General features: G+C 41.8%; 2 protein-coding genes across 3 annotated transcripts in view; one reads left to right on the top strand and one right to left on the bottom strand.

The window, feature by feature from the left end:
• METTL25 (methyltransferase like 25) overlaps nt 1-18,919 on the bottom strand; it is a gene marked incomplete at its 5' end in the record, with an annotated part of 53,305 nt that extends 34,386 nt beyond the window's left edge. The window contains 4 exons of one of the 2 annotated variants that reach the window (XM_083573357.1): nt 346-984; nt 11,178-11,284; nt 15,257-15,421; nt 18,631-18,919. In XM_083573357.1, coding sequence (XP_083429483.1) covers nt 346-984; nt 11,178-11,284; nt 15,257-15,421; nt 18,631-18,919 — 1,200 coding nt within the window. The remainder of the gene's footprint in view (nt 1-345; nt 985-11,177; nt 11,285-15,256; nt 15,422-18,630) is intronic. The other variant, XM_083573358.1, reaches the window with a different exon arrangement.
• Nucleotides 18,920-19,182: 263 nt separating this feature from the next.
• Nucleotides 19,183-23,687, top strand: CCDC59 (coiled-coil domain containing 59; the record flags this gene model as incomplete). Its single annotated transcript, XM_083573377.1, has 4 exons — nt 19,183-19,321; nt 21,096-21,321; nt 22,323-22,422; nt 23,352-23,687. 4 exons carry the CDS (start codon nt 19,183-19,185, stop codon nt 23,511-23,513), a joined length of 627 nt encoding a protein of 208 aa, XP_083429503.1. The 3' UTR covers nt 23,514-23,687.
• Between the last annotated feature and the right edge of the window lie 1,855 nt (nt 23,688-25,542).

Raw genomic sequence — 25,542 nt, 5'->3', positions numbered from 1 at the left:
AGATGTAGCAGAAAATATTTTACAAATGAGGTTAAGTAGCCCAGAGTTCTACTTCACAATTTGCCTTACAGTGATGACCAGACCAGGAATTCTATGTAGGAGGGAACATAGGAGGAAAAGACCACTCCTATTCCAGTTGACTTGGTAAAAGGAACTTTTTTTCTTTATTAATAGCCAGCTGAGAGGCTAGTAGCATACGTCTCCACATTGGCCACAGAGGATAGACTTTGCTCTGTGGCACCAGCAAGGAAACACAGTCTGCTTGTCTCTTAGCAGGACTGTAAAAGTAATAGCAGAATGGGTTTATTCACAAGCAACCTGGATTATAACAACAAGCAAAATAACCTCCAGATCTTCAACAATGTCTCGCAGCTCTGTTTCTGCAGTAACGTATGACGTTAATGGAGAATATACGTTGGCTTCTTTTGACCGGCTTGCTTTCTCTTTAAGGGAAGCCATCTTCCTTCGTTCTTTCTCCTCTTCACAGAGCTCCCTACAATTACTTCTGGTTGAGCAGTCAGTTTCCACAGCGTCAGCAGGCAGAATACTTAGGAATACATTTTCAGGAATGTTGCTCTCTTCGGGCTGCAGCTGAGCCCCCGAGTGAAGTTCATACTGTTTGTTAGTAATACACTTATCAGAGTCTGTGAAAACATCAGCTGCTTCAAAAAGAATGGAATCTGGAGCAGCCACCTGGGCCTGACTTTGAAGACTGTTATTAGTACTTAAGAGCTTTTCACTGATATTTGCTTTGCATTTCCCTTTATCTTGCTGTGGCCTTTCATTTGCCTCTTCCAACACTTGCTCTCTGACATTTGCTCTTCCCCGCCTTTGATAGGCTTTCCAGTGTTTCTTCAATTTCCTGTTCCTTTCATTAGCTCCGTGGGTGTTTGTGTTTGAGGAATCAATTCCGTAAACCTTCAGATTATACTGCAATGACAAGAAGGAGCTCAGGTAGCCTTTTCCAGATCCCAGGTCAATAACCTAGAACACAGATAACAAAAATAACTTTTTAAAAGTAGCAGATACTATTTGTAGGCAGCAACTATAAACCATAAAATTAATTGGGGGGGGGGGAGGAGTGTAGGTCCTGTGATTTAAATAGTTCTGTTAGCGTTTATATCTCTCTCGAGGTTAGCACAAGATAAAACTATACTACCTGATAATGTCAAAATGCAGTAATTTAAAATTCAAATGTCCTAGACTCGGAAACAGGTCTTTAAGAATTCGTATTTGGTCTGCAAATTTCTCCCCCAAAAGGGTAATTTACTAGGACCTTAGGAATGACAAAGAGAAGGTCTTGAGCTCAGGTGCTCCCTCCCTAAACCTCTTCAATTTCAGGAGAAGTGGGTGTATGCATTGGGGGGAAGCATTACGTTCAAGCACAGTATGATGTTTAATAACAGCATTTCAATATCATATTTCAGTTGTTCCAATTGGTGTGTGTGTGAGAGAGAGACAGAGATCTCATAAACCTTTAGAGAACAGAACTAGAACACAGGCCCAGTATCGAAGCTGGTGAGCTGAGGCTAAGAGAGCAGTGGCTTGCCCAAGACCCTCTAGTGAACTCACAGCTAAGGTTAGGTTGTATACATATTCTTCCCTTCTTACACACCAGCTCTCTTGTCCTGGCTGGTTCATTCATTCACCTATCCTCAGAATGAATGGAGAACAAATCCTGGTCCCAGGCTAGGTTAGATTCTGGGAGAAAAACATCACTTGAATGAGCCCAGAGGAATTCATTTTGAGCTTTTCATCTCCATGAAAGAGCTGCTCCCAGACTTCCAGGAAGCGGATTTCCCCATGCTCATTCCTGCTATTATTGAGAAGTGTGTGCTTATAATCTGTTTTTTATCGTATACTTCTACCGTACCTTGTTGACATTAGAAAACACGGTCAATTAAAGTAACTTTCACTCTGCTAAATAAGTTCTTATTTGAATTAATGTTCAGTTTAGCTTTCATTAAGAATATACAAAAAGTCACATGGACAGGTAAAGAGCCTCCAATATGAATTTTAAAATGAATGTCTCACTCTTTTTATGGAAGTGCTTTTGAATCCAAAAAAGCTCTCTATCAAATATGAAGATCAACCCTCGTTTGAGAAACTTAAAATTGTGTCTCAGACTATAGAAAGAATGGTTATCAATATTACAAAATGCAAGTATTTGAAATGGACAGAACTTACAAAGGGGGAAACTGATTGATGCTTCCATATACAAAAATACATCTCATACCACAATCTTCCATTTTATATAGACAAAGGTCTGAGAGAAGAGGGAACATTCTCTCTTTCCTTCTCAAGCATGTGAAATCTACACCAAATATTCTCATCTACAACTATGACAAAAGGAATTTATGAAATGATTTCCCAACAACTGGTGAAAACGTAACACACTATATTAATGTAATTTACAATCTCTTTGATCCTTCAACACCTTTGCTGTGGTTTCGATATGCAGTTCAACCTTTCTTTGAGAGGAACTTGAGGCTTAGGCTTAAAACAATAATGGATTGTCCTTTACTGACCTCTAGTGTCTGTCAAATTGCCAGTGCTACCTCAGCAAGCCATTTCTACTCAACTTTTTAATCAAGGAAATCACATATGTACGTCAACACAATACATTTTTAATGAACATTTGTGTTCCCTTTGAAAAGTGCAATGAAAGTTATGCTAAGCACATTGGAAAAAGCTAATCCCCACTGAAATACCACTGACTCAACTTGGAAAGGCAATGCCAAGAATAAACTATTAAAAGTGAAAGTTCCAAGACATAATGAAATCTTTATTGGGTTAAATACTATGTCCAAATACAGTCCTTGTAAGCAACAAGGCAAAAACTTTAATGCAACAAGGCAAAACATTTTAATGGCAAGTCAGAAGTAAAGCTTCAACCCAAAAGCTGGCTGCATGTGTACTATTCAACAGATATTAAAAGGACCAAACTTAAAAAGCTTTATCGAGGGCTATGTTCTATTCTAATGGTTTTTAATGCTATTATAGTTTATATTCGTTTTCTTTTTATCTCATTATAAGCTACAAGATTCCCTGCAACTTAGTTAGCAAGGGAAACATTTTAGAAGTGAATTTTTATTAAAAATTACATAAGCTGGGTTTACTTAGCATGTGAGACAGGGAATGCAACTGAGCCGGCAGCTGGGATAGGCCTTTGCCTCGTACCCCGCCCCCCAGCAGGCCCCTTACTGCTGGCCTTGGGGCTGAGCCTGGCGAATGGACTCTATCCCCCTAGTCTGCTCTCTGAATCTTTAGCCTTTTGCCATATATCAGTGGTACATTTCGGTCTTTTCTAATTAACATTTGTTTACAGGCGGTAACCATTCTGCACACATCTGACTGATGCATGATCACCAACACACGCATCACTTTTGACCCCAGAAGAAGGTGGAATGGGGTGGGTGGCGCAACGGGTTATGCCCGACCACTGATGCACACAATGGCCCAGAACACGCAAACAGGGAGTTGCCAGTATTTGAAAAGGCATAATTCATCACTGCCTTGCTTTTAAAACCTAGCAGACTATCTGCATGTTCTGGAAGTGTTGGTAAATGCCAAAGAACATTTACAAACACAAGCATATGGTGTACATGATTTTGTCTTTGAAATGTACCATAAGAAAACCAGGCTGGGGGGGGAAGTCTCTATCATTCAACAAGTTGCAGTTTCTCATTCATGAAAAAAAATGGTTCCCAGAGAGGAGCCAGAAAAGGCAATCATTTGCTACAGCAGGACAACTGATTCTTAAAGACACTTCAAGTCATAACGGTTCAAATAAGGTTCTATTTGCATAGAGCAAGGCTGCTACCATTATGAGATTGCATCTTCTGCCCAAATAAGACCTAACTAGATGCTCTCCATATGTATAAGCTTTGGGAGGAATTCAATGAGCACAAGAATTTCAGCTTCCTTCCGCTCCTTCCTCTATGTGCTGTTCTGGACGTTCTCCCAACACACCCACCCTGGGGACACGGATGGAGAGGGGGGACAATGCACTAGCAGAATTCCTTGTGCAGGCTTCCACCAGTGGACCTCCTTGGTTGAATCTGACCCTATGAGTAGAGAAGGGAACCAAAGAACTGCACGACTCACCCTGCCCTCAACATCATGAATGGCTATCGCTCTGTTTCCTGGATTTCCACACCATCCACGAGAAGTTGCTTATTCAAAAGCTTTCCTGATTCAAACATCAGTACCAACGTACAACTATCCAACGTACAACTAAGGTAAAGGTAAAGGACCCCTGGACAGTTAAGTCCAGTCAAAAGTGACTATGGGGTTACAGTGCTCACCTCACTTTCAGGCTGAGGAAGCCGGCGTTTGTCCACAGACAGCCTTCCGGCTCATGTGGCTAGCATGACTAAACCACTTCTGGCACGACGTAACACTGAGATGGAAACCAGAGCGCATGGAAATGCTATTACCTTCCCGCCACAGCGGTACCTATTTATCTACTTGCACTGGCATGCTTTCGAACTGCTAGGTTCGCAGGAGATGGGACTGAGCAATGGGAGCTCACTCCGTCGTGGGGATTTGAACCACTGATCTTCCGATCGGCAAACCCAAGAGGCTCAGTGGTTTAGACCACAGCGCCACCCGCGTCCCTTCAAACTGCATCAGAGTCAGTGCCATGCATGATATCGGGGATGGGGCTAGCAACACAGTCCACAACCTCCTTCTCCACGTGGAGAATTGGGTAGGACTATTGTTGGTGGGCCGTGCAATTACATACTAGCAAAACCTATTGCGTTACAGGGTGCATTGCTAGTGTGGTGCATAGTCACACAATCCTCCCTAACCCTGTATATCACTGGGAGCAGCGTGGGAGTAACCAGGGGGTTGTGGCAACCAGGCGGCTTTGATTAACTAATGAAATGGGCTTAAAGATATCCATTTATGGGTCCTGATACTATTCTTGCCTCTTGTTTATTAGCTTGCATCTGCACTAACTAAGCCAGGAGGTCCTTTCCAAAATACGTCAAATTACATGTAAAACAACAACTTGACTTGGTCCCAACACAATTCAATGCTATTGTAGAGAAAAGGTTTTATATTTCTTTTAGATTATGCCTCTGTGTAATATTAAAAACTATTACAAAGATTTTCTTCATCTAAAACAGGGATGAAGAACCTGTGGCCCTCCAGATGTTGTGAAGACTGTAATTCCATGATCTCTGAACACTGGCTACGAGTGATGGGAGTTGGAAACCAACAACATCCAGAGGACCACAGGATCCCTTTTTTTAATCTCAAGGCATCCAAAATGCAGCCATTCTTAAAATAGACAATGAACTTGATTTATTTACTTTTTGTAAAAACCGGTTGATTAACTTCGAAAGTAATAGTTTTCAAAATAAGTATGCCGGTATGCACTTTAATTTTGCTATACAACCAACCACCATACCATCACAGTATCTTCTACCACCCATTATACATCACAGGTAAAAAGTTGAAACTAAGGGCAGAGACTGGAGTCTCTTAAAAAGAACCCTCTTAAAAAGATATGTACTGTTGTAAACCATGTGTTTGTGTTTTTCATAGTGCTACACTTTAATTATATTTGGCATACTTTTATGAGAAGGGCTGAAAAGAATCCAATATGAAAAATCTCTCCTAAAGTCTTGCATTTTTTCCATTAACTAAAACCAGGGAGTGCTTTTATCCACCCCACCCCCCATATTTATTCCAGTGTAACCAAAAGGCCATTTGGGGGTATTAGGGATTTGCAATTCTGAGCAAACAATGCAATATTACAATGCATTGATTGACTAAAACGTTTAATCATAAACAGCCTCTATTTTACAATACAATACAAATACCTTTATTGGCATTCCAAGTCTCTATTTTATATTCAGTGCAAATTGTGGAAAGTCTGGGTTACAATTAAGACTGTAAGAACAGCCTTCTGGGTCAGGCCAATGGCCCATGTAATCCAGCATCCTGCTCTCACAGTGGCCAATCAGATATCTGTGGGAAACCTGCAAGCAGGACCCAAGCACAAGAGCGCTCTCCCCTCCTGTGGTTTCCAGCAACTGGTATTCAAAAGCATTCCTGCCTCTATCAGTGAAGGGAGAGAATAGAAGTTATGGATGGTAGCCATCAAAAGCCCTCTCCTCCATGCATTTATCTAATCCTCCTCAAGCCATGTAGGCTGGTGGCCATCACTGCCTCTTGTAGGAGTGACTTCCAGAGTTTAGCTATGCGCATAGCAGTCAACGTTTCCCTTTTCTAAAGGGAAATTCCCTTATTCCGAATAGGGTTCCTTGCAAGAAAAGGGAAAAGTTGACAGCTATGACTATGTGCTGTGTGAAAAAGTGCTTTCTCCTGATTCTTCCAGGCTTGTGGAATCAAGCCTTGTCAATCAGAGGAATTTGGCCACTCTCCAGGTGCCCGGCTTGATTCCATGTTGACCCCCCCGTCAACGACTCCCGGCAAGACAAGGCGAGGTCTTTATCGGCCGATCCTTCTTCAAACGTGAAAGAAGAACACAGCCACTCCTCCTCCCTCACTCCCTGCCATCCCCAGGGAGGGGAAAGAGACAGACAGAAATGTATTTACATGCCTTTATTTCTGTCTTTCCTCAGTGCAGAGAACAACATGTCTGCACCCTCTGATACCCAGCTGCAGAGAGAGAATAACTCCACCCATGTACTTCCAGTACAGGGTCATGTGACACTCTGAGCTAACATCCGGTGCTCAGTGCACATAATAGACTGTCCCTTCTTCCCACGGTACAGTCCCAAAACATCAACATCCTGTTTGGCTTTCCAGCCATCTGGAGCACTCAGCAGCATTGCTCCTTTTTCGTAACAACCTCCCCCAAAAGAATCAATGCGTGTTGCGGCATGCATAGCGTGATCCAGAGAAGAAAACAAACAGTTGTTATACACATAACACTCCCCTGTTGTTTCAGTTCCACCCTTGGAACTACCCGCCACTGGTTTCCCCAGTGTACCTCTCTGGTTGTCTGGTTTCCAAGGAATGAGTGCATCTGCATTACCTTGGCTAGCAACTCTCTGTTGTGTCTTTGTCTCTGACTTAGACACAGCTCCAACCTGTCCTCGGTTGTTTACAACAGCAACACATGCAACAGCTAAGTTAGCATACTCTTCTGAGTACCTTTTGGGTGGTTCACCCTTTGTGACTCTCTCAGACCTGCGTATGAGGTGCTGATCCTCTCTGCTCACTGGTTCTGTCTCAGGACTCTTAGGAGAACCAGTTCCAACAGTAAACAGTGGTCCAACCTTCACCTGTGAAGGTCTATCCAATGTGTGAGATTTCCTCTCAATGACTGTGACAACTGAGCTCTCTGAGCTATCAGTGTCATCACTCTCAGTACCACTGTACTCTGTGAAATCATCATCATCATCTGAATCGTCCTCTGTGGGAAATGTGTGCACTATGACTCTCTCCTTTTCAGGAGCGCTCTCTAGAAATTTTGTAAGAATCACCTGACCAGATTCAGACAAAATTACTCTGTAGAGACCCTTTTCATATCCCACAAAAATGCCTCTGGCATTCTTTACTCCACCTGGAGCTTCTGTCCTCACATGAGACCCAAAAACCTTGAAATGGGCAACAGAAGGTTTTCTCTGGAACAGTTTCTCAAAAGGAGAACTTCCCAACTCTTTCGAAACCTTTCTCACCCATGCATGACAAAACGACATGAGTGACTCCGCCCAGAACTCATGTGGCAGATGTGAACTAAGCAATTGCGCTTCCATCCCCTTTTGCAATTCTCTGTTCACCCGTACACAGACACCCCTGTTCCACGCTTCCGCTGAAACAGCAATCTTGTGTCTTATCCCATTCTTCTGCAGGAACCTCTGGAAATCCTGTAAAAGAAAAATCTGCTTCTCATCTGTCAAAAGACAATCAATGTTGGCATCATGCATGTCTTTAACCTTGTCACAAAACTCTTGAAACCTTTCCAAGGCTTCCTGTGGTTTCTTTAACACATAAACCCAGACAAAGTTAGAGAAATGATCCACACACACAAGATAATATCTTGCATTGCCTCTAGATGGTTCTAGAGGACCAATCACATCAGCATACACCCGCTGAAACGCTCTGTCGACCCTGGCCACCTTCTTGGCGCTCGTTTTGGTCACACCTGCAAGAGAAATCAAGTTAGACTCAGAATTACATTCCATGTAATCACTTTGGTCAAAGTCCAACAAATACAGTCCACCTTTCTGTCTGGCAGAAAGATATAACTCTCCATCTTTGAAGATCTCGCAGCTCTTATCATCATAGGACACTCTCAGTCCTTTCTTTGCAATCTGCGAAACACTCAGCAGATTGAACTTCAATTCAGGAACCAAGTAAACATTGTGTATTGTCAAGTTCAGACTCTTAAGATACACAGATCCAACCCCAGTCGCCTCCAGCTTCTGACCGTTGGCTTGTTCCACAGCGAAGCTTTGCTTCTTAAACGTCGAAAAGAGTCCTCTGTGCGGGGACATATGAAAATTACATCCAGTGTCAATTATAAACGCGTTCCCAACATCTGGCGTGGTTCCTTTCGCCATCAGGGCCTTTGCAGGTTTCACCGAAGACTTGGTACGACCTTTGCCTGCTGCCTCAGGCTTTGCTGAGCGGCCCTTCGCTCCTTTCGGCTGGCGTGGCTTCTTGCAGTTCCGCTGAAGATGCCCAGTCTGTCCGCAATTGTAACATCGGACAACGTTCAAAGCTACAGCATTCTCTCCAGTAGCAACAACAGTGGGGGAATTAGAACTCCGTTCTTCCCTCCCCCTGTCCTTCACCTCCAGTGCAGCAAGCCTGTCGTGTTCATTCTGAACCACGGCACTCAGGGGCACTCCCCCCTTCTTGGCATCCATGCTGAACTCAAGTCTCAGCTCTCCACTCTCGAGCTAGTTAAAATCCAAAAGCTCCTTTTGAGCTCTCTTTCTGCCTCTCTCTCAGGCAGGCAATCTCCAAGCTCAAAGTCAAAACAAACTTTCGCTTTCCCAGCTCTGACTGAGCCAGCCCCAGGTGTCAGTAGTTTTCCACTGCCGACTGACGTTGCTTAGCAACCTTCCCCGGGACGGGAATCCTTATCTCACCACAGGAATTTCTGGTATGCAAGCCTTTCTTTCAGAGCTTGTTTTTCCAAACGCAGCTCTCTCGTGAACCAGAGAATAAATCATTCTGCATTCACACTTTTAGCCCGATATTCAGCATACCTTTTTGGGGCTCCGTTGCTTGGAAAACACCCCCTCTTGGGGCCAGCCGTCTGTTCAGCTTCTGGCTGCAATTGCAGACGTTATCTTCTTTCCTTGGTGCAGAGGATGGCACACGATTCATCAACCTCTCACCTCTCATGCTGATTCCCATGGATCAGATAACCAGCAGCGTCTGCTACCATATGTGGAATCAAGCCTTGTCAATCAGAGGAATTTGGCCACTCTCCAGGTGCCCGGCTTGATTCCATGTTGACCCCCCCGTCAACGACTCCCGGCAAGACAAGGCGAGGTCTTTATCGGCCGATCCTTCTTCAAACGTGAAAGAAGAACACAGCCACTCCTCCTCCCTCACTCCCTGCCATCCCCAGGGAGGGGAAAGAGACAGACAGAAATGTATTTACATGCCTTTATTTCTGTCTTTCCTCAGTGCAGAGAACAACATGTCTGCACCCTCTGATACCCAGCTGCAGAGAGAGAATAACTCCACCCATGTACTTCCAGTACAGGGTCATGTGACACTCTGAGCTAACATCCGGTGCTCAGTGCACATAATAGACTGTCCCTTCTTCCCACGGTACAGTCCCAAAACATCAACATCCTGTTTGGCTTTCCAGCCATCTGGAGCACTCAGCAGCATTGCTCCTTTTTCGTAACACGTTCTGCTTCAAGGGATTGCCCACAAATTCTAGTTTTATGAAAGAGGGAGAAAAACTTTCCTCTACCTACTTTCTCCAGGCCAGGCTTAATTTTATAAACTTCTACCATGTCACCTCTTACTTGCCTATTCTCTAAACCAGGCACCCCCAAACTCGGCCCTCCAGCTGTTTTGGGACGACAGCTCCCATCATCCCTAGCTAAAAGGACCAGGGGTCAGGGATGATGGGAATTGTAGTCCCAAAACCGCTGGAGGGCCGAGTTTGGGGATGCCTGCTCTAAACCAAAAAGTCCCAAACACTGCATCCTGTCCTCATAGGGGTGTCTCTTCAACCTCCTGAACATTTTGGTTGCCCTTTTCTGAACCTTTTCCAACTCTGCAATTACTGCAATCAGATGTCAAACCACACAGACGGTTGTCTAATTTTACAGTGAAGAAGAAGAGTTTGGATTTCATATCCCGCTTTATCACTACCCGAAGGAGTCTCAAAGCGGCTAACATTCTCCTTTCCCTTCCTCCCCCACAACAAACACTCTGTGAGGTGAGTGAGAGACTTCAGAGAAGTGTGACTGGCCCAAGGTCACCCAGCAGCTGCATGTGGAGGAGCGGGGAAGCGAACCCGGTTCCCCAGATTACGAAACTACCGCTCTTAACCACTACACCACACTGGCTCTGCAATGCTATACTCACTTCAGAGTAGACATACCTAGGGTTACGCTCAAACAAAATATCGCAACAGAACAACGCAATAAAACCAAGTTAAAATATCAATCACGATAACCAGGAATGCCAGGAACTGGTATTGATGGTCAGGGAAATGCTTGGGGAAACAGGTACATTTTCAATCGCCATAGGAAACATCCCAGGGTCATAGCCCGCACAGCCTATTCCTGACCTGGAAGTCCCCTGTACACCAGTGGACAGTCATGGGAGTAGCAGTATTGCCTACGGTTCTTCTGCCTGTGGGAGTGCATGTTGAGTCCAAAGTCCCTTCCCTTTAACAGTCCCCAAATATTCAACAGGCTCCTGAAAGCACAAGAACTATACCTAAGCGTACCTGCTTTCTAGCTGGACTACTGTACTCTGTCCATGGTCCTGATGTCTAGTTTTTACATCCACATTTCTGGCTTCTGACTCTTGTTGAAGTGTTTGATCAAACCTGCAGAGAACTGAATCTAAAATCAATGGTTTCTTGATCACATTTATTATCCCTAAGGGGCTGGAGCTAGTCCATGGGTCTTTGCTTTAAAGTCCAAAACTGGAACAAGTATGACTTTACTTTTTAAAATAAGTACACAATATGAAATCATAAGAATTCTTACCTGGTTTAGGCCATAATACTTTGCAATGCCGTCTACTAACTCCGACATCAGCTGCACTTCATGTGACTTCTTATTGTTCATGAAGTCATCTGTTTTTATCTCTACTTCTGATTGACACAAAATGCAATTATATTAGAAGGGTTTGATTTTTTTAAAGAAAATGCACAACCAATTATACACCAATTCTGAACAGCTGATTTTACTGATTCTTATCAGTAAATATCAGTTTTGCTTAGGACCAATTGATTGTCATTAAATAAATTAGATAATTCAAAATAGTAAGAACTAAAACTTGTTAATAAAAACTAATGCCAGTGACACCCCACATTGGGCCATTTTGTTGGAAAGTGTTCGCCATGTTGATTTGTTCCTTTTTTCAAATTATTTTTATTATAACAAGAGAGGGGAAATTTCCAATACAAACAGGAGAAAATAACAAAAAAAGCATTAAGATCCTATGCAATGAAAACCAGCAGGAGAAGACAAAACAGTTACTAAGGAATTCTCATGCAGACTTGCTAAATTAAAAATTAAAGAATGAAGGAATGAAGAGTTAACATCATTGTTTCCCAATGATACTAGTAATCCATCTTGAGACTTGCCAAAAGGGCTGTACTTTTAAACATGTGGCAGTATGGTCAAGAGCTGTCATCATACAGCAGATTTTATCAGCTCACAAAAAATTAATACTGACAAACAAAATTCAAAGAAGGCAGAAGCCAGCCATGTCATTTTTGTGTTCTGCTATCAAATTTTGATGTAGTCAAAAGAAAAGATTGATTAAAGTTTAGGTTTCCCATAAACGTTGGCTGGGATCCAACAAGATGCATGCAGAAAGAGGCCCCTGAATTTTCTCAAAAGCTGCTTAGGGAACGTTATCAAAGCTGGATTCAAAGGCTGCTGTTGGGAAGGAAAACCAGAAATCCCTACACAAAATGCATGCAGAAGTATCTCCTGCTGGCACAACAGGCTTTTTCAATCCTGGCTATTCAGCTGGAATAATTTTTGAAGGGTAGTATTACTGAAGATCTTTCATTTAAAGAAATCACATACAATAGGACAGCAATTGCATTAAATGCACTGCTAACCACTGCAATACCCCCAAATAATTGTATGTGCATTCATCCATAGTGGCAAGGCACACTACAGTCACTTACATAATTATGTTAGTAACAGTAATACGCTGAAATGCTCCTCCTCAAGTTCATTGTTTTTTTAGATTAAAGGCACTTACCAGATGCTTTAAAATTAATTATTGCTCACCTAGCTGATTTCACAAAGTCTGAAAGAGCACCAAACTCCTTTTTTATAATTTTTATTAAATTTTCTGTTTTACAACTTCAAATACTCATTTTACATCCTTAAGATATCAATGACTTCCCTTCCTCTCTTTCCATGGTTCATTTTATATATCTTAAATCCCTGCACATTTTACCAAAAAACTATACTAATCAGTTTTCCATTATTGCATTCATCAAAACTTATTTGCATTGTTGAATTTATCTTAATGCTGCCAGCATTTTCAGCTGTACACCATTATTTTCCATATACAGTGGAACCTCTACTCATGACCACAATCCGTTCCGGAGGCCCGTCCGGAAGTCAAAATGGGTCGCTGGGAGAGGCGCTGTTGAGCGCAGGCGGTGACTGCCCGCTTCTGCGCATGCACAAATGGCAGCAAACCCACCAGTTACTTCCCAGTTTGCCGCAGACGTTGGGCGAAATGGACGCGAGTGAAAGCGGACGCAAGAAGAGGTTTGACTGTATTCAATAAACTTTTTCCAATCTTCTTTAAACGTATGTTCTTCTTGTTCTCTTATTCTATACGTTAAGTCTGCAAGCTGTGCATATTCTGTCAACTTGAGTTGCCACTCTTCTTTGGTTGGGACCTCTAAAGAGCACTGAACTTTTGATCGGAAAGCAGCCAATAATGTTATGTCTGTAAGGTGAAATAGTAACATCAAATTATCATGCTCAAATATGAGTTCCTTCAGTACAGGGAAATCCTGACTCCTAATTTAAAATACAAATAATGGATACTTGAAGGAAACAGTTTAAATATGCTTTGGTAGCAGAAGCCTCTCAAAGGCTTAAGCACTCCATAGCACCATTGATGTTTCATGAGGCCAATGCTCTTCTGAGATATACAAACAGCTGCAATTTAATTTTAAGAGGGAAAAAGACACTTTTGTAAATGTAATGCTAGAAGTGGGTAGCATGTTTCCAAGTTATTTTGGTTATTTCTGAAGCAGACTGTGTAGCTCTTCAAAGCAGTATCTCTGACATATTTTTCTTTTTATGTTGATAAGGAAAATCATAAAAACCAGATGAAAGAATTTCAAGAACAATATGTTTGAATGTTATAACATTCCTCTCTTTGTGCACATTTCTTTGTCGAAAAATGCAATTTGTTCAAGAACATTTCTCAACAGTTAACAGATGTGCCTCTTTTCTGAAATACAGAAATGAATCTAGGAATGTCTGGAAAACATTCTACATTTAAAGGTCCCAGTGATCATACAAAAAGACCATATTACAACCCTGAAGTTGGGTATTTGGCCTCACCAGGTGACTGCCAAGCAATTCCATTCAACTTAATAGGTTTCTTTTAATGTTGTTAAATACAAGGAACTTATTCTGGATTCAGTTTTGTTCTGTTGTTACGGTTTCAGATTATTTTACAATTATGTGCCCCATTTATAATGGTTGTGAGTTTTGTATCTACTATGCAAGTTTTAGCACATTGAGATAGGAAGAAAGTCAGCAGTTGTAAAACATAAAGCAAGGTAAAGTGGTCCCAATTGCCAAGTGGCAGCTAAAATTTGAGTGTGAAGTTGAAAACGAGGGACCTAGACGTAAGAAGCACTAAATGTGATATTACTATGGCTGCCCTCCTGGACCATGTGACTAACTATGCTGGCTCAGTGTGACTATGATTTCTTTCATTTTTTTGAGCAGTAGCTCCCAGTTTTGAAACTTAAGTTTTGAAACTTACAGGATTTCCAAAAGCCATTTGATATGTGAAATTCAGAGAGAACTCTTCAGAGAAAAGAAAAAAGATGTTCTGATGGGAATATATAAGAAATCACACACGGCCAAGCGTATGACTAATAAACAAAAATTTGAACACTATTGTTGCAAAAAAAGAAAAGAAAAAAAGTAGGATGCCCCAGTAATGATGTTTGAAGAGATGACTAGGATTGCATTTGTATGCACTTACCTTCCTTATCAACGTGTGTGTGTGTGTGTGTGTGTGTGTGTGTGTGTGAACTTAGTTATGGTGAATCTGGGTGGAGAAAAATCAATGATTTTTAAAACAAAACAAAAAATCGGATATATATTTTTAAAAAAATGCTTTTGGAGGAAAAATCTTTCTAAAGATAGTTTTCTATTTAAGTTACATTATAGTCCAAAGGCTATTCATCGGGAAATAAGGATTTGTTTTTAATTATGTAGCATGAGGCTTTATATGCAATGTAAATTTTTTATATAACTGTAAAAACTACTCTGAAAATTTATTATTCCAAAAATGAAACCTTCATCTGGTTGTAAATATTAAGATTATATCTGCAAGAATGAGCCTTTCTGTAAAAAAAATAATTTAAATCAAGTCGTAATGACTAGTGATTTCAATCATGATTTCAATCGTGATTTCAATCGATTCGATTTCAATCAAATCCATCCTGTGGTGAATCAAGTGCTTTTGCCTCTTTATTAACTTGCCTTTGGATCACCTCGTGTGTTGTGTTGTGCTCGTTCCTCCTCCACCAAACCAGATGCTTGTCCCTTCTCTCCAACTTTGGAAGATGTTCTCCCTTCATGAAGCCTCCTAAATGCGCCAGAAGAAGTTTCTACCAGATCTTTAGCCCAGCTCTACCTGGGAGCAAGCCTAGCCTCACGTAACACAGTGGGACAGCGAGTAGACATATATAGGATTGTGCTACATGTAAGTTTTAAAGATTTCTGAATTGCTTAGAAAAGAAATCCAGAATGTCATAACGCACGTAAACAAGAATAGGTGAATAGGAAGGAGAAAGCTTTAAGGAGATATAAAAATAGATTCCAAGATTATAACTTACCTGACCTTGGCTGCTGTGTCCTTTCTAGTGCTTCTAGCATCTGTTCTAAGGAGATACACACGCCAAGGTTTGGCATGGAGTAATATTTAGCAGCGAGAGCAAAAGCCTGCACGTTGATCAGCCTCTGAGAATTTTCACAGAAAATGTTGTAAAACTCACAGCTATCTGTAAAAAAAGGAAATACAATTAATTTTGTAATTGCCGTATTTTTTGCTCTATAAGACACACTTTTTCCCTCCTAAAGAGTAAGGGGAAATGTGTGTCCGTCTTATGGAGCGAATGCAGGCTGCGCAGCTATCCCAGAAGCCAGAACGGAAAGAGCGATTGCTGCTTTTGCTGCACAGCGATCCCTCTTGCTGTTCTGGCTTCTGGGATTCAGAATATTTTTTTTCTTGTTTTCCTTCTCCAAACACTAGGTGCGTCTTGTGGTCTGGTGCATCTTATAGAGTGAAAAATACAGTAACTGTACAGGGATAACTCCTTTACTCCAAAATGCATATATATTTGTTTCTGCCTTTTGGGGGGGCAGCGGGTTAAAAACCAGCTAGATCCAGTTCACACTGAGTTAATCTGTAGTTTCAATTTACAGTTATGGCAGGAGCTCCTACAATACCAGCTGGAACAAAACAGAAATCAACAGTGTCAATAAATTGTTAAGGATTGCTGATTTCTAGTCTTTTCGAGGTCAGCATCTTGTTCCTTTCCTTTTGCAAGCGAAAATTTGAAAACTGAAGAGCGGGCGGGCGGGGGGATATGGGAGTGGGCAATCTCTGCTCAAAAACAAAAGCAGACTTCTTTCACCCATGGCAGAAATGTTCAGCAGCTTGGAGGGAAAGTAAAAAATAATCTGCATTTATTTACGGCAGTTCTATCCAGCTCATCCTTTAGAAACCTCAGAATGGCTTAAATGAGATTTTCAAGTACTGTACTTTCATTTTAAAAGTACCTAAAATATATAAGCATGGTACAGACTTTAAATAATAAAACAGTGCCTGCCAACAAGCTCAGAAATAGGTGTGGTGCAAAAGAAAAAAAAAATGAATGGGCTGGGGAGAGGAAAAGAAGCTCCTGGGAGAGGAGCCAAATGGCAATTGGTCCTGGCACTAACCAGATGTGCATATAATATGACCTCACACCCATTTTTTGGTTTGGAAATACACAAAGCTGGCTTCTCCCACTTGAGAACTTTCCTGTCTTCAGGTAAAGCAGCTTATGGTGCTGCCGCAAGAGAGAGTAAGAGAGAGTAAGTGGCTAAAGTTGACGTTACTCCACCTACCACTATCTGAGAAAATGAGAATAAGATTTATCTAAATTTATAATCTGGCAGAATTAGGATGGGCCGCACAATGCTAAAGCAGTAGTAACACATTAAATAGCACATGCTGAGGAAAATGCCGATGTCTGGCTGTCAAGTCAGCTATCTAGAAACCCAATGCTACTTTATCTGCAGTCGGATATCAAAATTTTTATACACTGTAAATCTATATGCATGCTGAGGAAGGAGTTTAGTAGTCATTGACTGAATGGAAGGCTGCATGGGAACCCTTGAGTTCCATTAATGGAAATCAAGTAGAGATATAAATGTCATAAAATAATTTAATCTCCTCTGGACGCAAGACATATGTGATTAGTCTGCAAATTTGATTCCATTAGTTTAAGACTGCAAATCAGAATCCAGAATTTCTTTCCTGCCCTAAGTAAAATGTAGCATAGCAAAGCTAGGATTACTGGCAACTACTGCAATTGTGAAAGATCACCAGTTTTATCCAGAAATATCTGGGTACATTTTACATTTCATGGCTCCACTGCTTACAGCTTACCATGCCCCAACACTATGCTTTTTAAGAAAATTGGTTAAAACAATGTTTCCAATTCGAATATTATTGTTTTGGTTAACTCCCCCCCCCCAATACTGTTCCCTTTGTGGTTATGTTTTATTATAAGTTGTTATGTTGTTTAAAATGTTACCATTGGAAAAAACATTAAAAAATATTATTTCAAATATAGTAAATTTCAATTATAATAAATACATATGTTATATAGTCTCACAGGGGTTCCCAAACTGCAGTCTGAGAGCATTACTCAGGGGGTTTGCAGCATCTCTGTGGATTTGTGGTTGAAGATGGAAAAAAATCAACATTCATATTGATTTTTAAATTGTATCTTTATTGCTTCTTTTATATTGATTTTCAATTGTGTTCTACGGAATTCAAACTGTAACACAACAAAAATGTAAGGAACAAAAGAAGCAATAAATATACCATTTAAAAATTACACAGCATCTGCCATATTATACAAATGGGCAGAATACTATTAAGTGGTGTGACAAGACGATAATGTAGTGTTGCCTTATGTCCTCTTTTCCCCCATATGTCCTCTTTTTCCAGGACACATCCTCTTTTTCATGGGTATGTAAAATGAGAGCCGTCATAGCGATCCACGGTTAAAAGCAGAAGTCGGAAAATGTGTCCGCTTCTTTGGTCTTCAAACTATGGCAACCCTACAACTTCAACTTGTCCACGGCGGTTGGGGGTGTGGGAACCAATGTGCTTAAATAAATTCAAATGTCTCATTGCAAGCAATGCCATTCATTGCACAAATATATCATGTACGTGGCTTCTTGGCCTTAGGGCTAAGATCAAGTGTAGTAAATATATCATACAGATATCGGACTGTATAAGCATCTAACTGCAATTCAACACTTCCTTTCCTTTCCTTTATGTTAAGATCATCGATAAATAATGGGTTCTTTCTCTAAGCCGCCTTGAGTTCACTTGTTGGAAGAAGGCGGAGCACAGAGATCCGTAAACAAATAATAAAATAGTGGTACCTTGGTTCTCAAACGCCTTGGTACTCAAACAACTTGGATCCTAAACACTGCAAACCTGGGAGTAAGTGTTCCGGTTTGCGAACGTGCTCTGAGTGCTACACTTCTGTTTTGAGTGTTATGCCAAGGTCTGTCTGTTTTTGCTATTTATATTGCGTTTTTGTGGCTTTTTGGTTTTCTTTCTGGGACTGTGTGGAACCCAGTTCACATACTGATAGATTGTGTGACTGCAGGACATTGTTTATTGCTTTCATTTTATGGATCAATGGTTTCGTTAGATATTAAAATTCATGTTAAATTGCTGTTTTAGGGGTTGTTTTTCAAAGTCTGGAACGGATTAATCCATTTTGCATTACTTTCTATGGGAAAGCAACTGCGCCTCGGTTTTGGAACGCTTTGGATTTGGAACGGACTTCCGGAAAGGACTAAGTTTGAGAACCAAGGTACCATTGCAATAAAATAAAGGCAAATGCTTTGTTAATAGCCAGTGGAGACCCCCGCCCACATGCGCTGCGGGCCGCCTTCTAAGCAGCGTGGAGGCGCTTACCGGCGGCCTCCTCCAGGGGGCGCTGCAGAGGCGGCTCTTCCAGGAGCTGCTGAAGCCTCTCTCCGCTCAGCGCTTCCAGCACCGCCTCCGGGGGAAGCGCCACCATCTTCTCCCACAGGCCGCGAGTGTAGAAGTCCACCGTGTGGGCCCGGCACAGCGAAAGCATCCGTCCCAGGAAGCGCGCCACCGCCCGCAGCCGCGCCACCACCGTCTCCGCCGGCAGCTCCGGGGGAAGAGGGCGGTTCGGCCCGGGGACCGGCGCGGAAGCCTTGCCGACGCGCCGCGACATCGCCGGCGGGGGGAACGGATGGAGCCGAGCTGCTCAGGCGTAGAAGGAAGGGCTCGGCGCTCGATTGGGAGAGCCTGTCCGTCTCCAAGGACGCCCGTTCGCTCTCGCCTGCCCTGTCCAGGCTAAGCGAATCGAGCACCGACAGAAAGGCCAGCGATTTCTCTTCATCAGGGATAAGGCGGCGACTGCTGCGGCCGAAGAGAAGCGGGTCGCCGGTTGGATTACGTCATTGGCGCGCGACGAAGCCGAGCGGAAGTTGGCAGATGGCGCCTGTAGCGAGGAAGAGAGAGGCGCCGGGCGCCGAGAAAGATGCTGGGGCGGAGAAGAAGTCGCAGGTTCGCCCTGGTCGGAAACGGCAGTGGAGGAAAGACCCGCGTCTGGTGCGAGGGAGCGTCCGGGAGGGTAAGGGCAGCCAGGAAGGAGCTGAAGGCGGGGGGAGGGGGCGGTCGTTCCTCCTATACTGGCCCCTTTCCGTTGCCTTTAAACTTTAATTTATAAACACTGGGCGATAGCTAGCTAAGTCGTACTCTGAATAGACCCATTGGAATCAATGGTGCACGTTGAATTATTATTATTATTATTATTATTATTATTATTATTATTATTTCTACCCCGCCCATCTGCCAACAGAATATTAAAAACACAATAAAACCTCAAATATTAAAAATGTCTCTAAACAGGGCTGCCTTCAGAGGTCTTCTAAAAGTCAGAAGAATGTGGCTAAGTTTGGGTACCCATTTCGGTCAGGGTTTAGGCCCGGCTTTGGCGCAGAAGCTGCTTTGGTTGCCATGCATTTGGTTGTCATGAGAGGCAGGAAAATGCGTCCTTGTTCATTCTCCTCGACCTCCCTTGGCAGCTTTCAATACCACTGACTGTGGTATCGTTCTGGCTGTCTTGAGTTAGGGGTGTGTGGTACTTCTGGATCTACTGCTGTTGCCTGAGACTCAAGTGGCATTGGTGGCACAGAGTGCCTTCCGTCAGCTTCTGCTGGTGGCCCATCCTGGACAAGGAGAGCCTCACTACTGCTGTCTATGCTCTGGTATCCTCTAGCTTAGACTCTTGCCGCAAATTCTACGTAGGGCTGCCGCTGAAGACAGTTCAGAAACTTCCACTGGTGCAAAGTTTGGCGTCCAGGTTGCTTACCGGTGCTAGACAGTTTAAGCATATTACAACTGTTCCTGGCCTGACTGCCCCGGCTGCAGATTTGTTTCTGGGCCCAATTCAAAGTGCTCTTCTTGACCTATAAAGCCTTAAACTGCCCAGGGCTGTAATTATCTCAAGCACTGCCTTTCCCCATATGACCCGGTCCAGACCCTGCAAACATCTTTGTGTGCCTTCTCCACAAGAGGTCTGGAAGGTGCCAGTACCAACTGGGCCTTTTCTGCAGTGGCTCTCCATTTGTGGAGTGCTGTCCCGGGGAGCCTCACTTGGTGTGTTCATTATGTATCTTTAGGTGCCAGGCAAAAACGTTTTTGTATAACCAGGCCTTGGGCTAATTAATATTCTGTCGTCTTTAAAATGGGTTTGTGTGAACCACCCTGCAATCTTTGGATGAAGGATGGTATACAAATTTAATAAATAATAATAAGATTAACCACAAAATGTGACATCCTGGCAAAACATTTTATTTAAATATTGTTCACTTAGAAGTGGGCTTTGCGGGGCTCGTAGCTTAGGCTGCAGTCCTAGCCCTACTCACCTTGTGTTCAGTTGGACTTGCTTCTGGGTAGACATGGTTAGGACCTCAGGCTTAGTAAGGGCTGCTAAGTATAAAGTTTGACCTTACCTACCTGTACAACAAGGTCTTCCATCAGTTTGCAGAGGAAGAGACAGTGATCGCATTCACACATCACAGGAACCCAGCTATGACTTAGTAAGACCATGTGAAAGCAAGGGCTCCCAGAGAGGAGTTTGCAGAAAGGGTGGAGAGCAAGGTTAAGTTCTTTTACATGAGCAAGTCAGCTTGCTCAACATTCGAGTTGACCTTATTAACTACAGTTCTTCAAGAGAAGATGGAGCATTATTTCAAAGATCATCTGGAAGATTAGTAAAAGACATTAGTAACATTAGTTACTAAAGAAATTAGGAACATTAGTAAAAGAGAGTGTTACGTTATAACATTTGTAGTTTTAATCACACTTTTTTCTTATTCCACATCTTTTTCTGGTGTCTATAGGACAGGGTTTTGCCTTTTGGAGAAAGCAAAAGATCCAACGTGACTACAAGAAATTGCTTAAAAAGGAAAGCAATGCCAATTCTCAGAAGAACATTGGGTACAAAGAAGATTACCCAGAACACCTGAAGCATCTTTACTTAGCTGAAGAGGAAATGCTTAAGAAACAACGGAAGCCTAGGACTGTTCGCCCTTCTGTACCAAAAGAAGAGGAAATTGCAACCACAAAGTAAGAAACCTTTTGGGAACTGCTTTTATCCTATAATTCCTTTTTAAAGGTGAGCCTAGGTTATTCTTCTAGCAGGTGTTTTCACAGCATTTTAGTTCCTTTCAGTGTAATCTTTCATTTTCCAAGCTTAGTTCAGTGAAAAAGGTAGCAAGTAGCTGTAACAGCATATAAAATAGTTCAGCTATTTTAGGATTTGGGTCAAATTATAGTAAATTGTCCTAAGGGATGCGGGTGGCGCTGTGGGTTAAACCACTGTGCCACTTGGGCTTGCTGATCGAAAGGTCGGCAGTTCGAATCCCTGCGACGGGGTGAGCTCCCGTTGTTTGGCCCCAGCTCCTGCCAACCTTGCAGTTCGAAAGCACAAAGTGCAAGTAGATAAATTCCTACCTCCAGCAGGAAGGTAAACGGCGTTTCTGTGCGCTGCTCTGGTTCCCCCAGAAGCGGCTTAGTCATGCTGGCCACATGTCTGTGGAAAAACTGTCTGCGGAAGCTCCCTCGGCCTGTAAAGTGAGATGAGTGCCACAACCCCAGAGTCCCTGACCATGTTTGCTGAGGTTGAAAGGAACTGTAAGGCACCACATTGGCTATATAGTATAAATTTGGGAAATAAAGTTACGGTACATATAAGGAAGTTACATGATTACATATGCATTTTTCTTAATAGTTGCAAACCACTTTTCAAACATAATAGATCTCAAGCAGCTCAAAATGGTTAAATCAGATTTATAGGTAGATGATAATTGCTCTGAACATGATAGATGCAGAATAGCAGACAATGCTGCCTATTTGAAAGGTGGTGTTGGCAAAAGCAGTTCTGTAGGTCAGATGAGCAATAGACTCCTTTCCCCAGCACAGCCCTGTTGTTGTTGCTGCACTTTTCCAAATGGTATTGAGAGGGCCATTGAAAGCACTGAATCAGAACTGCAAACTTTACACGAATAGTATAATTGCATTAATCGAAAATCATTACTTTTACGCACTGGTTTGTTTGTGTAATGCAGGTGCAACACGGTTCATCGAAAATTTAAAACGAAAACCTCAAACCAGAAAGCAAAAGAAGAATATGAGAAAATAAAAGCCGAACGAGAGAAGAAAAAAGAGGTAAGTCTTAAAGTCTTAAGTTCCTCACAGAAAGTTAGCACCTTAGAGAGTGGGAAGAGGTGAGAGTTAATCAACAAGGGTTTTGTTTTATTCCCTGGCACTGAAGTTCATGCGGGCAACTTCTTGTTTCTTATAACTCATAATAATTTTATGTAACTCACTCAATATAATGTTGGAAAGGGGTCCACCAGTCTGGTTTTTTATAATACAATTATTAATACCAATCTTTCAAATACTGAATTATAATTTAGTTAAAGTGACCCCCTGCATGCTATATTTGATGGTTTCATGACTTTCTTTATTTCTGCATTCCAGAATCTTACTAGTTTCAATTACATTCCGGTCATAATCATAATCCCTTATACAGCAACTTCAATATTAATAGCTTCTGTTTGTATTGAAACATTAAATGATTTATAAAACTGTAAATGAGGAACTCAAACTATATCCTTGTTCTTCCTGTGTGTGGCAGTTATTCTGTCCATGGTGTTTCTTCCTGTCCTTGTAAGATGTTATGTCTTTCTCCCCCCCTCCCCGATTGTTGCTCTCATCAGTCATGCCCAAGAGATCCACCAGTCTGATGTCTTCTCAAACAGCTGCACTGTAGTCCTAACCATGAAGAACAATGCAATAACATAAGCAAATGTGCTCCCCTCCCCCCGTATCAGAAAGACAATAGAAAGACAGACTTGCACTTTATCATTAGATAGGTAACTGTGTTGATTACTTTTTTTTCACACTAAAAACATTGGAACAAATGACGGAGGTATCATGGACAAATATTTTTAGATATCACCATTTATTTTTCTAGCATATATACCTGTAAAAAGATATTTGCAACTTGCATTTATATATATATACAAACAATTTCTAAAAAAGTATGAAAGTCATACTTCTTTTAATTACTTGGTTATTTTTTATTATTTCAGGCAGCCATAAAAAGAAGAGAAGAAATAGAAAAAGCTCAAAAGCTCTACAAACAGAAGAAAATGGAAGCTTATAAAATTTTAAGTAAAAAGACAAGAAAAGGACAGCCAAATCTAAACTTACAAATGGAGTACCTCCTTCAGAAAATACAGAAAAACCCATAAACTCATGGTTTTTTATTACAGGTGCAAACAAAAATGAGCCTTTAAGATTATAAAACTTGTTATCCCTCCTCAGTATTGGAAAACCTGATATTAGAGAATTGGCCCTTGGGAAAGTGTACAAAATTATGATGAAAGTATTTTGAGGGTACCAGAATAAAATCTGTTTTCAAACTATCTGAACTTGCAAATCTGGGTATCATATTTTTCTACTAGTATTTTAAAATAAATACATGTATCTGCATTAGACCAGCGGTGGTCTAATTTTAGCTAAAATCTCTGAATTCTTGTGGTTTTGGTTTTTTCCCCATCCAGCTGTTACTTCACTTATGTTGCTAGAATGGACATCACACTGTTTACCACAACAAACACGAGATTAATCCTTATTCCATCTGACTTAGTATATAATTGTTGGAAGTGTGATTAATGGACGGAGGCTACTGATATTTTATTACATTAATGAATAGCTGGGCTGCCGTCAAGCACTAACTCATAACAAAAAGCCTGGTTGACACGAGTTTTATTGGGAAGCAAAGCAATATGTATTGATTTTAAGATTATGAAAAGTAGTTCTGTCAATAGCATAATCAAAGAAGATAGGTACATAAGCGGAGTCAATCCATGGAATGATTTTTCTTCTTTTGCTGTATGATGCTCTTACACAAATGTAACATCTTAATCCTGTGTATCCTCCTTCCAAGTCAGTCATGGGCCCTGCAACCCTTTGGTTGTGCAATGATAGATGACACATATGGAGATACAGGTCTCTAATGCCAGGTTGGATCACTGAAGCTCACTGTTGTCAATGCAATAAAAAGCAATATGAAGCATCCCTTATATTGGGGAGATTAAAATACTTTTTTAAAAAAATGAAAATGGTATGTTTCTGCCTTTTTGCTTCCATTTGGCTAACACAGGCCTGGAGTGTTAAATTTCATGTGTGTTTTAAGTTTTACCCATGGATTGTAGGTGGGACACAACCACACACACACACCTTGTAATCAGACTGTCTCGCCAGAGTGGTGCGTACCCTGGTTATCTCCCGCTTGGACTACTGCAATGCACTCTACGTGGGGCTACCTTTGAAGGTGACCCGGAAACTACAATTAATCCAGAATGCGGCAGCTAGACTGGTGACTGGGAGTGGCCACCGGGACCACAGAACACCGGTCCTGAAAGACCTACATTGGCTCCCAGTACGTTTCTGAGCACAATTCAAAGTGTTGGTGTTGACCTTTAAAGCCCTAAACGGCCTCAGCCCTGAATACCTGAAGGAGCGTCTCCACCCCCAGTGTTCAGCCCAGACACTGAAGTCCAGCACTGAGGGCCTTCTGGTGGTTCCCTCTCTGTGAGAAATGAGGTTACAGGGAACCAGGCAGAGGGCCTTCTTGGTGGTGGTGCCCACCCTGTGGAACGCTCTCCCATCAGATGTCAAAGAAATAAACAACTATCTGACGTTTAGAAGACATCTGAAGGCAGCCCTGTTTAGGGAAACTTTTAATGTTTGATGTTTTATTGTGTTTTTAATATTCTGTGGAAGCCGTCCAGAGTGGCTGGAGAGGCCCAGCCAGATGGGCAGGGTATAAGTAATAATAATAATAATCAGTGCTTTTTTTCTGGGGGTATGCAGGGGTACGCATACTCTGAAACACTTTGTTAATCTTTGTACTTTTGTCCATTTACTTTATTTATTTTTCCCTATTTGATCTATAAAATGGTGATTTCCTTGAGTCAAAATGAGAGTACCTCTAAACATTTTTTTAGAAAAAAGCACTGATATATAAAATAACAACAACAACATTATTATTATTACAAGGCTTGTATGGTGAAAAGGAGGAGATGTGAGCTGGGGATTTGCCTTGCTGTATGTAGAGGACATATGCTTAAAACTTGACTGAGCTGATACATTGTGTTTCTCTTGCATCCGTTGTTGGTCAACTGTGAAATTAATTATATGATAACTTGTATGACACCTAATGGCAGATTTATCTGATGCAGTAATAGTAATTCTAGCTACGAATATAGATTTTTA

Source organism: Podarcis filfolensis (genome assembly GCF_964270895.1).
Source record: "Podarcis filfolensis genome assembly, chromosome: 10".
Classification (NCBI taxonomy): Eukaryota; Metazoa; Chordata; class Lepidosauria; order Squamata; family Lacertidae; genus Podarcis; species Podarcis filfolensis.
The sequence above is the reverse complement of the archived record's forward strand: the minus strand, read 5'-3'. Positions and strand labels throughout refer to the sequence as shown.